Source organism: Pseudopipra pipra, chromosome 4 (genome assembly GCF_036250125.1).
Source record: "Pseudopipra pipra isolate bDixPip1 chromosome 4, bDixPip1.hap1, whole genome shotgun sequence".
Taxonomy (NCBI): domain Eukaryota; kingdom Metazoa; phylum Chordata; class Aves; order Passeriformes; family Pipridae; genus Pseudopipra; species Pseudopipra pipra.
The window spans coordinates 5,213,081-5,225,587 of NC_087552.1; the positions used below are offsets into that span (position 1 = coordinate 5,213,081).

Here is a 12,507-nt window from a genome sequence, read left to right on the forward strand (position 1 = left end):
ATGTTGCCTTTAATATTCGTTGTCCCTCTTCCTCTGTGGTTTAGAAATGTGTTCAGATCAATGTATGGATGTTTAGAGTTTTTCCCTCTGGGAACACGGGAACAAGGCTGTTTCATCCTGACTTTTGGAACAGATTTAGTTTGTATTCTGTCTATGGTTGTTAAATCCCCTTTTTCGTGCTCTCCCAGCACAGAAGTGTCTCGCATGTTCTCTGACGCAGTTCAGACCTGGCGCTGAGACATTCCTTTGGACATCATTTCCTTTCCAGTGCTGCTCTGTGTTTGTGTGTGGTACACTTTGTTTGTGAGAACCAAGAGGAAGTCTACATATTTCCATGTGTTTTTTTTTTGTTTCAATAGGTTTGCACGCCTTGCGGAGAACGCTGGGGAAGAGCCCTAACCTGTTAGACACCGAGGTGGCTGGGTCAGTGATGATTGCTTTCAATGACTTCCTGCAGGGGATGAATGATGTCAGGCCCAGTGCCATGAGGGAGGTGGCAATTGATGTGCCAAAAGTAAGTTGTTTTGTGCAATACTCTGGCAGCATTGCCAGAGCCACGTTAAGAGAGGAATTTTGTGAGGTGGAAGCCTCAAGTTATCAGTAAATGCTGTGCGTAGTCTTTTTGTTTCCATATTTGTTTATTTATTTATGATTTTGAAGAACCATTTGCAGAAGCTTAAGTTCCTAAATGCTTTAGGAAGAGTTTGTAGTGCAGGAGCAGATCTCCTGGTATGTAGTTTTATATACTGAGTGGGTTAATGGGGTAAAAATCTTCAGATGTCTGCTCAAAGCTGGTCCTGAGCAGCCATGAAAGCTGGAGCCTTTTATGAAGCAAACACAAACTAAAGCAGAAACAAAGTTAGCATTTGTAACCGAAGTGTGTTGAAATAAAGCTGTGGGGAGTTTGATTGCTGTGATTTTCATGTAAATGTGACCTGAGTGTCTTCAGTTTCATTATGTTTTTAACTGAAAGCAGAATTCAGCACTGTACACAGGTTATCACTGCCAAGCCTGTCACAAGCTGTGCTTATATGAATAGCTCTTTTGGTGGTGTCAGGTTCATCTTTATCCTACTCACTGCCCTCTCAATTACATGTTAGAGTAGTTCAGTAGCAGACTCAGCATAAATTGGGCTGGGGAGCTGATCTGGTTTAAGACAACTCTGATCTGGGTTAAGAAGATTGAGCGAAAGAACGTGTGTTTAATCCTGCTGAATCCTGACTCTGTGAGTGGCTGTGCTGGTGTTTCTCAGCAGCTCCCCAAGCCTAGAAGAAACCATTTATGTCTCATTGCATGAAGATGAGTCACTTGGGAATTAGATTGCACAACTACAGACCCTTACTCCCAAACTATAGGAATGGGAAATAAAATCTCCGCACTGGATGCTGCACACAGCCAGCTGGGATGTCACACTTGGCTTGTTAAGAGTCGGCGCTGCACAGGGAAGTGCTGGGTGGAATTGCCTGGGCTGGCCCCAGGCAGCTTTTCCTGGAAGTGGTGTCATGGCATTGATATCCACAAGGGCTGAGTGGCTCTGCTGAGAACCAGAGTTACTAATTCTTTCATTGCTTATTGTGCTACTGGCTCTTGGGCTCACGTTGTTATCCCTGTGCTCTGCCTCTTAGGCATACCAGGACATTGGAGCCATGTGGAATGCTGCTAAACAGCGCAATACAGACAGGTAGAAGTAAGGTCTTGAGGTACTGCAGGAAATCTGTTCTCAGTCCAGGTCAACCTACTGCTCAGCCTCCTGTTCTCCACTAAACCATCCTGCCAGGGGCTTCCTTGATTGTCACTTGATTTTATTTGTTAAACACCTCCTGAGTTACTGCAATACTACTGAAATTCATTCCTTTGTTGAAGGGAAGAAAACAGCATAGTGCAGACTCCTTTTATGCTGACAGGACCTGCATGTTTTGTGAAGATGTGTAAATTTGAGGCCATCTGCTTGGTGCCTGGGGTGAGTTTAAAGTGGAATCTTAAGTACTGGATGCAACAGATTTTGTGTCCTCCCTTATCACCTACCAAAGGAGGGGAGTTTGGAACTAGATGATCTTTAGGGTCTGTTCCAACTCAAGCCATTTTATGATTCTGTGACCACTACCATCTAAAAAAAATCCTTTCTAAAAATAACTTTAAACACTAAATAAATTATCAGCTATGAGATTTTTTTTTCCCCCAAAGAGAAGAAATAAATAAATAGCTTTTCAGCTATTTATTGCAGATATAGGATTCACTTGGCAGCCCCCTTGGTGTGGATGGGAATTTCGGCCTGTGCAATTAGTTACAGGTAAAACCATTGATGCACATGCTGAATTAAACTGAAATTTTTGTGACTTTTAACCTGATAACTGAATGACAAGAGTTCAAAGTGACTTCTGAATAAGCCACAAGTCCTTCCTCGTGTGCCCGGATTGCCGTGTCTGTTGGCTGTGACCAAGGCAAATGCAAAATACTCGCTGCCTGATTCCACACAGCATCTTGTTTTCCATTTTTACAGAACCTTTCTTGAACTTTGCTATGTGTTACAGCCTTTTTAGAAGGCTGCTTTTTCTGCAGCAGGGGTTTAGGAGAGAGGGGATGCACGTTATAAATCAGGAAGTTAATACTGCAGCTCTTTGGAGAGTTGCGCTGTAGTTACTGTTCCTCCCTCTCCTATGGGTCCTCCTGAAATGTTGTTAGCTGTGGGTTTTGCTTGCCTCTTTCACTCCCTTTGCTGTAATTCAACACTCAGATTTGTGTCTTTGCAGCCAAAAGGTTCTGGATGAGACATCCTTTGCACGTCTGCTTTATTTCTTCATTGCTGGTGCTTAATAACCTCTGGGGAGTTGCCGCTCTGGGTCGTATTCTGAGCTCTGTTGACCTGGGGAGATTATGGCACTAATGAAATCTCGGTGTTTTACACACTGCAGCAGAGCACTGGCTTTGTATGTGTAAGCTCAGCCCCAAGGCTAATCTTTAAAATCATTTCCATGGTGACAGAATATCACACTTCATTGCTGGTGTTGCAAGACCTTCCCTTTGAGTTCCTGTGCAGGTGAAAGCAGTGTAGCTATTGCTGGCGGCCTGTCCCCACCCACACTTATCTCTCTCCTTTTGAAATGAGGAAATAAAAATCTGGTTTATTTACAGCTTGACCAGAATGTGAAAGTAGTGGTTTATTAATACCATTGCTGCTTCAATTCCATACCTTGTATTATAGAAATTCTAAATAAGTGAATTTCTGACTGGTTAGTTTGGTTTTTTTTATAGGAGACCTCGCACTTTAGTAGCCATGTTTGTATGCCCTGACCCGGTTGTTTCCTCTTTTTCCCTTTCCCAATTTTCAATGTGAGCAAAATCAGAATAAGTCTCCAGCTTACTGGAAACAAACTTCATGTAAGGTGGCTGTACTTCACCTTTTCTGTACAATTCTGTCACTTTTGGTGGTGTTAAATGACATATAGTGGGGCTGAAAAATCACTTGAATAATACGTCAGAAGACTTGTGCAGTAGACTGAATATTTGCAAGAGGGTAAAAATAACATTTTGCGTGTTTTCCCTGGCTTTTTTTATGTGTGCAAAGTACTGCCAGTGCATTTTACTTTCTGTTGCTGAAAGTTATAGGGAATTCCTGATGGCCAATTACTTTTAAGAGATTTTTATTCATGTTTGTCAAAATCTTTGTCTAGATGGAAAGACATGATGATAAGAATGACTAGTCTTTACCAGGTATGTGTAAGGATTGTTACTGAAAAGGGAGAACAAGCTTATGTTGTCTGTCATCTTTCCTAAGAAAAAGTTGTTTAAGAGCACCAGGATTTAGTTGTGTGCAGTTTACAGAGCTGCTGGATAGAATTAAGGGTTGTAGGGGTAGGTAATACATCTTTTCTAGATGAAACTTAAACCACACTCTTTCATATCTGAATCAGAAACACAAACTTATGTAACATGGGAAGATTGAGTTTAACTGTCCTGAGTTTAATTATGTTACTCAACCTTGAAATTTGAGTGAAAAGGGTTTGCATGGGTGGAACAGTGGAAAGATGCAAGTGAGGTATCTGGCACATGGTTTCACTTTTTATGAACTCGTCTGTTTGCTTCATTGTGGTTAAAAGTCTGTATGTGGATTTCTGTCTCTCTCTGTCTCAACTGTGTTGGTAGCCCAAGATACTCAGCTCAAAGTCAGGTGATAGGAATTTCTTTTGCTTTTGACAGACCCCTCTGCTCTCAGATCCTTCTTGGTTCGCAGTGTTGATCAATTCTACATATTTGATACTTTCCCAGGCTTATAAATTAATTACTTAAGAACCAGAGGCTGTTGGTCACTAAGAAAGAGATTTCTTTTTTTTCTAGTGTTCCTGTAACATATTCTTGATGCAAGAGATGATGTTTAGGCAGCAGATGGGTGGCTCCTCACCTTCCATTAGCCTTTAAACTCAGAGTATTTCTCAGGGGTTGACCCACATGTCTTGATTTTTGCTGTCTGCTCTCTGCTGCCTTTGTAATTTTGTTCCACGTCCAAGTCTGACAATCCAGGAGAAGTTCTGTGTGGTTGGAAGTACGATTGGTCTTAAACAAAAGTGCTCCCACCACATCCAAATGCTCTTTTTCTTCCACTTCAGTAACAGACTGAACTGCCTCTTTCAGGGACTTCTGGTTTCCACTCCATGTACTGGTATCAGGAGAAAATAAGGACAGGCCAGGGGTGAAACCAGTTTTCAGCTCAGGAGAAAGGCAATACTTTGCCTCTCTGCTTGCCTTTCAAATGAACTGGCTTTCCAGAGCTGAAGGATGATTTATGTCTAGCAAACTTTTGGAAGAGTGTTTTAAGGCAGAAGATCATTTGATTTAGGTGCGTTTTGACATGTTTAATATTTGAAGTGGATGGGAATGGATGGTGACAGGACAAAGAACAGGCTGGGGGATGCAGGGAAAAGTCTCGGGCTTGTCGACAGCGATGTGGGGAGAGGTGTAACAGGTTTTAGATCTGTCTGATGTTTTGGGTAGGGCATATTAGTTCTGCCCTGATGTATTCCTGACAAGCCTGTCTTGTGTCTTCAGCAGAGCGCATTGAACTGCACTTGTTTTTTAGCTGTAGTTGGGTTTGAGTGTTGCCTTTTGTATGTGGCTTTGCTTTGCCATAGATGCTTGTGTGTTTGGAGGCTGGTTTAATCTCAAGCTTCTAGTCACATCTCCAAGTGCCCAAGTCCTATATTGGAGTGATAGTGTTGGCAGGTGGAGAAACACCCCCAAACTTTTAACAGTCAGTCCTGTTACAAGTTCAGCATCACATTAAAAATGAGAGAACTGAGTTGTGACTGCTGGTTTTGCTGTTGACCTTTGAAGTAGAGTATGTTTCATGTGCATCCTCCAGCATAAAGCAAGGGTAATCCTCCTTTACGATGTGTGACTTTATTAATAACTGCTTCTTTCTTGTAAAAGGCTTTTTGAAGAAGTAACTCCTTAAAAACCACTTCGTGAAATAACCAGTACACATTCTATGGAGCACTTTTTGGTTGTTAACTTTTTTAATAGTTTTTCTCCATTGTCCAGATTGAGCAAAGTGGTCTGAATTGAGCCACATGTCTGTTTTGCAGGTCTCTTGGTCAGACATAGGAGGACTAGAAGACGTGAAGCTGAAATTGAAGCAGGCAGTTGAGTGGCCTCTCAAACATCCCGAGTCCTTCATCCGCATGGGGATCCAGCCTCCAAAAGGTGTGCTCCTCTATGGACCTCCTGGATGCTCAAAAACCATGATAGCCAAAGCTTTGGCCCACGAAAGTGGTCTCAACTTCTTGGCAGTTAAGGTAGGCCATTTTTAGACACATATTTTCTTCACTCCTGCATAACAACTCATGGTTTACCAATTTCCAGTGTTAGAATCCAGTGGCTCTTGCTGTTTCTGATCCTTATATGTGATGCTACAGCAAACACCTTGTAAATATCAAGAAAGGTTTGGGTTTTCTTATGAAAAGAAGTAGTGCTTTCTTGAATGCTTTTAAAAAATATTAGCACAGAAATTGTACATTGGATGGGTGGGTAAGCTGTGGAATGATATCTTAAATACTGGCATTTTTTAAAGTATTTTAAAAAGGCAACAGTGAAATTCTTAAGGTAATATAAATGAAACACAACTCTGGTTAGTGGATAGCTGCTCTTACTGCAGTAATTGCTTGCATAGAAACATTATCATGTCATCTCTTACATTCCTTTTCTTTCCTCAGGAAGGTCACTTTCTTTATCTTATTCTTTGTTTCATTTCAGATTTTTCTTGTCCTATTTGCCTTTTTTTCTGGGGAAATAGTTCTACTTCATCACTTTTTAGAAAGTTTGCAAAATCAGTTATATCTGGAGTAGTCCTGGATAAATGGGATATTCTCTCAGCGTTAAGAAACACCTTAGGTATAGAAAAATTTTGGAATTCGTTGCCTGTGAATCAGTATAATTGATCACTGTGGGTTGTATGGAAAACACATGAATGGAAGCTATTTAATAATAATACTGAGCTTCAATGCATAGGAAGAAAAAAAAAGGATAGCAGAGTGATTCCACATGGGGTAGTCCTGCAGCTGTGTCAGAATGTTAATGAAGTGCAAGAAAAAACATTTGTTTAAGTATTTTGAAAGTATCTCCTTCTCAGCAGTAAGATCACGTCCTCTTCTCTGTTGACCATCTCTTTGCTCACAAAGCCTTCTGTGTTAGTGTTTCTGCACAGCTTCCTCCTCCTTTCAGGCACGCTGTAGCTGTAGCTCTGGATCCTGTCCTCTCTGGGATCAGGGGCAGTCACTCTGACCCTGAAGCCAACAGCCCTTCACTGCCCGGGTTTCCTGGGATTGCAGACAGGCCTCTGGGTCACGGTCACTTCAACAAGAGCAGCCTTGGAAACCTCAGCCCTTAAGAACACTGCCTTTACTGCCTCTTCCATAAAGACAAAGTAGTTCTTTGTACTCCAGAGTCACTGGTAAACAAGGTAACCTTTTCCTCCTGCGCTGCTTAAAAGAAAACATTGCTCTTTGTCTCGCCCAAAGCACTGGTGCCTGAGAGGGTGGGGAAAAAAGGTAGCACTCAAAAACCCCACTTTAAAAATGAGTGCTGTTGCTCTCCTGTATCCCTCAGTCTTAGCTCCATCAGACATTTTTACTGGTGCAGTTAATTGTCTAAAGGTGGCTCCTGCTGACCAGGAGGTATCCAAAGGTGCACTGATAGGAAATGCTTGTGTACAGTTTTTCCATGGTGGAGTTCTGAGGGTACAACCCCCCTGTCATTGACAAGCTGCAGCAGAAGGGGCTGGCTTGAGGAAACTGCCTTTTATTCCCTCTTGATTTAAGTCCCTTGAGCTGGAACTGGTCAAATATTTGATGTACAGATGTTTCAAGAAGCACATCTCTGGAGCATGTCCAGCCTTGGATATGTTGACTCCAGGAAGGGAACTTAGCCCACTTGCTCCAACTTCACATTTGTTTCTTGGAGGGGAAAAAGGCAACATCCATCATGTACTAAATGTGTTAAACATGGTCTGTAGCACTTCTTCAAGCTCAACAGCCGTGGATTAATTTCTGCTGCACGTGTTCCTGCAGTAAATCCAAAGTAGATGAATATGTGGGGTTTTGATTTTATTTTGTTTTTTGAGAGGGGACTTTTCTTGCTTATAGCTCTATTAATTTTCCTGTTCTTTACATGTGTCTCAAATATCCATCCCTGGAACGGACATCAGGTTTTTTGAAATGAGAGTGTGTTTCTTGATAATTCACTTTTCAGACTTGCATTTTCCTTCCAGTCTCTCCTGCCTCAAATAAGTAATTTTGATGAAAAGTGTCTGCTGTACAGCTTGCAGGATATGTGTATTCTTCTGGGATAGTCCAGGGAGCACAGGTTCCTGGGTCCTTCTCAGGAAGGGACTGCAGACAGGAGGCTGAGCTTTGGCCATGGGAGCCTGCTGCTGGATGCTGTGTCTCCCTGTGTCTGAAACCTGAGAGGAAATCAATTCTGGTACATGCAGTGCTTGCTTGGTCCAGTGATTTTTTGAAAGATGGACCTATTGTGTCTGCACACTACACTTCAGGTCCATGGGCACAGAAAGTCCAGCTCTCCAGAAGTGCTGGATGTACTTTCCTGGTCTAAGTTGTCTGTCCTGCCTCAGTGCTGCAGGTATTGCCCCTGCCCCAGCTGGGTTCCAGGAAGGCTCTGCCCTGTTTTCCAGATGTGTGTGTGCAGTGCCTGTGCAGTTTGGACAGCTGACTCTGTTAAATGAGATGTTTCAGCTGAGTTATGTGTGAACTGTTAAAATGTGACCTTTCCATCTGTTTTGGGCACGGGGGGAGCTGTCACAGCTCCGTCTGACCGGCCTCTTGCAAGGGCTGGGAGATGGGCAGAGTCTGGATGTCATTTCTGGGCAGAGGAGCTGCAGAAAATAATGTGATAGCAGATGTTTGACGTTGCATCCTGTTCTCTCCTGAAATCTATTGTGAGGTTTGAATGGTTGATGTTACAATGAATGTGGCCCTTTTGTAAACATGCTCTTTGATACTTGGCCAAAAACTTTTTATAGCTGTATTTTCACCAAGATTGGTGACCTTTTGCTTTTCCAAGAGAAAAGCAGTTTGTTGGATGGTTTGTTTTACAAAGCAATCTTGCATATAATTCCTAAGGGGAATTGTTTATTTTTATTCCTTCTCTCGACTTTCTTTGTCTCTAATACAATGTATCTGCTAAATTTACTGAGGAGGAGATTGTCAACTACTTTCCAGGGGATGGCTTTTCCTGCTCCTTCCCGTCAACCCCCTTTCCTAAATCTCTTGCAGTATTGAGGCTTTTCAGGGTTTTAGTGGTCATCTGGATTATTCCTCTCTCCCAAACCTCTTACAGGAAAGGCAACTGAATTATTCTCAGCTTCTTGGAGATTTTTCAGTGTTTTGTGGTCATGGATACAAGCGAGTATAAGACTGTGTGAAGGAAGGAATTAGGAGAATTTTTTCATCCTTCAGGATTGATCACCAGTCGTATCAATAGTTTTTGATCTGTTTGAATGCTTATTTCAGTCAGCCTTCTCTGCATTTTGTGCTTCTTCACAATCCTATTGTGCTCACCCCAAAGTTTGTAATTTTCTTCTCAAATGTATTTTGTGCATTTTTTACTAGTAGGAAAAGGATATTTCTGTACAGATGTTAGACCTATCCATATTAACAGGATGAGAGGGATATAATTTTCAGCTTCTGCCAGGCTGGTGACACCTTGTTTGTTATATTATACAACCAGCTCTCTGACACTTTTGCTTTAGATGTCATCTAACTTTCTGAAATGGAACATGAAGGAAATGAAAGCCTTTGTCACTGTATTATTTCTGTGGGTTGTTTTCCCTCTTTTGACTATTTATGTGGTAGGTATTTCTCTGTACTGTTCTGACAGTTCCTGCACTTAAGGTCAGCTTTGACTGGCTGCTTTTTTAAGATATATTTTTATTAAGCCACTAATGGTTTGTGGTGATATTATAAGAATATTTTTTTGGAGGAAACTCCTTTATCTTGCTGCATGGCATAGATAATTATATCTGCATTTGTCTTGCATCTTAGTTTGTTTAGATTTGTTATGACTGCCCTCTTGGATTTATTTTTTTTTATTTTATTTTTAGCAAATCCTGTATCATTGTGCTGTGCTAAGGACCTAATGAGTATTACTTTACAGACTTTCTGTTGCTTTTCTGGGAAGCAATTGAGTGGAATTTTTTTCCCCTGTTATTATTGTGGTATTTAGGTCATTAACTTTACTACCAAACAAGAAAACCATTGTGCTTTTTTTGTTTTTAACCTATTTCAGAATGAACACTGAAGTTTGCTCTGATGTTGTCAGGCTGGGGGACACCATCATGGTACCTACCCAGATAAACTCCATCACCTAGTTATGATGAATTTGTTAGCTGATGGTCTGATCTGTGGGGACTTGGAGTTCTGTTTTCTGTCCAGCCAGCAGATTACCTGAGTTTATAAAATATATAGCAACAAAAATCATGTAACTTCTATATTCTTGCAAAGGTTTGGGAAGCATCATTTTTCCTCTTGTTGCTCAGTGCTTTTTAACATTCGTCTGTTTAAAATCAAAACTAAGGCAGAAACTCACTTAGGCATAGTGACAAAAACCAGCTTAATCTTAAAAAGAAAAACAGAATTTAGACCTCCAAAAGTTAAACCCCTTGGAATTCAGCTAAGTGAGATGCAGTAATTGTTCTAAACAGGATGAAGCAATACTTTAAAAAAAGCCATCACACAAAACAAACAAAGAAAACCAAACCCACCTGTGACAGCAAGGAGTGTTTAGGGATGTTAACACCAAGCAAAGCAATAGTACAGATGATGTGAACTATACTGTTCTAAAATATCATTTGCAGTGCTTGGGAGCTCCAACTGTGGTGTGATTTAAAAAAAAAAATAAAGAGGAAAGAAAATATTCCTGACATTTTATTTGCTGTTCCTTAAGAGCTTGGGATGAAGGAATCTTTTTTCCTTTTTCAATTAGCAGTAATTACAAAAATATACACTGTTCCCAGGGCTCTGACTTCACCTTGGCTTGATTTAACTTCCTGTATCACCCAGCCGAGGCTTTTGTACCACTCCCCGTGCTTGACATGTGCTTAAGCTTAGTTTGTCATCTGGGTCAATTATGTCAAAATATTTTCCAATTGAAGTTTCCTCTACTTTTCCCTTCAGCCCTCGGCTGTGGCAGCTCAAACAGATTAATGAGGCTTGGAAAGGTCGACTGCTTTGCTTTGTGAAGAACTGTCAGTGAATTTTGGGGAGACAGTTTAGCCTTTTGATGGGGATTTCAGTGGGCAGAAGCCTGAAATAAGAAAGCTTAGTGCCTGTAAGCAAAACACTTAAGATGAAAAATGAAAAAGCATTGTGGTTTTATGAGAAACTTTGTTTTGATGAAATTTCTAAAAAGATCCATAGTAACATATTTACAGTTACTTGTTAGTTAATTAGCAGATAGTGATACTAACTGCATCTGAAAAATTTAACATTTTTTACAAGGGAAAACAAACTGGGGTACTTTGAGGTCCGTTAATCCTGAAACTATAACTGCATGTTTTACTCAACTGACAATAAAATCAGGCATTTGTCATATGCCCATATAAATCATATGCCCATTCATCATATGCCCATATAAAATAAGGCATTCTTACCCTAATCTTCCCAGAAGTGAGTGTGCAGGCAGAAAATGATTAAGCATAATTCCCTGTCTCTGTTTCCTTGTCCCTTCTCAATTACTTTGCAAGATTAATTTTTATTAGCACTTAGTCTCTCTCTCCCTCTTTTCAAGTTATCAGTGGTGGGATGGGGTGTTGCTGGAGGGGTGTTGTGTCAGCAGCCAAATACATTTTGCAGCAGGGTTGGCTAATTTTGTGTGGTTTTGCTGTATGATACTTGATCCCACATGGATCCCGCCCAAATGGTGCCAAGCCTGGTCCTAGAGAGTGTGGCAGTGGCAGGGAATAGGAGCAGGTGCTGGAAATCTGTGATGAACAGGAACAACATGCAAAGGGGTTTGTCTGTGGATGGAGCAGGTGAGCAGGACGGGTTACTTCTAGATCTGCTCCAGCTCTGTCACAGTAGAGTTTCACCTCTGACTTGACGCTGCTGTGCCTGTGCAGCGCTTTGTGAGCTTGGAAAATGCCGGTAAATCCGAGTGTCAGCTGTGCCCGTGTGCTGGAGAGGACCCTCTCTGAAAGCGCTGGTGCATGCACAGAGTTTAACGCAATGTTTCCAGTCAGTTCACTCTGCAGTACAAATACAGCCTTCTGTCTTGTGTAAAGAAGCCTCAAAAGATTGTCACTGAGGTTTGCTGGTCAAGGCAAGTGGCAAACAGGTGACTTCTCGGGCATGACAATGAAGCAAACTGGATATTGTGTTTACCTTCGCAGTTTGATGTGGCAACTTCACTGCAAAGACTGAGGATGATGGGTTTTTGCCAGTTGACTCCCTTGGATACTTTGGAGTCCTCAAGCACCTGCTGAAATTGAGGCTTTTAAAACACCATACAGGTGTCAACAAGTTTTTAAGGTCCTCTGGAATGCAGGGCAGAGGGAGAGGAAGCGATTAAAGCGGTGCACGGTGCTCAGCCCGGGGTTTCCTTCTTCTGAAAAGCTGGGAGTAAGGCAGATTAAATCTCTTAAGCAGCACTGGAGGAGAAGGAGTAGGTTTTATTCTTAACAAGCAAATATAATGCATGTATTTTCTGAGCAAATATTTTTCTATGCCACGTAACCAATTACCGAGTCACACATGTACAACCTTACCGGTGAAATAAAGGAAGTCTCACTGTTTGTCTTGTTAACTCGCTTCCCTGCAGCCACCCTGAGTCATGTGTTGCTCTGGGTTGGCTGTGGGAGGGATGGGAGAGCATTTTACCATTGAGATTACCGTGCCAAAAGACTAACTAATTTCTGAGTCTCTTCCAAATGAGTTAATGTTGTAATAGTAGAGCATCAGGCTGAGAGAATTGGGATTGGGATTGTTCCCAATGTTTCTACTT

General features: G+C 41.5%; 1 protein-coding gene across 2 annotated transcripts in view; it reads left to right on the plus strand.

The window, feature by feature from the left end:
* AFG2A (AFG2 AAA ATPase homolog A) overlaps nt 1–12,507 on the plus strand; it is a 167,688-nt gene that overhangs the window by 21,323 nt on the left and 133,858 nt on the right. For both annotated transcript variants that reach the window (XM_064651470.1, XM_064651471.1), the window contains exons 10-11: nt 360–514; nt 5,580–5,789. In XM_064651470.1, the coding sequence (XP_064507540.1) occupies nt 360–514; nt 5,580–5,789 (365 nt within the window). The remainder of the gene's footprint in view (nt 1–359; nt 515–5,579; nt 5,790–12,507) is intronic.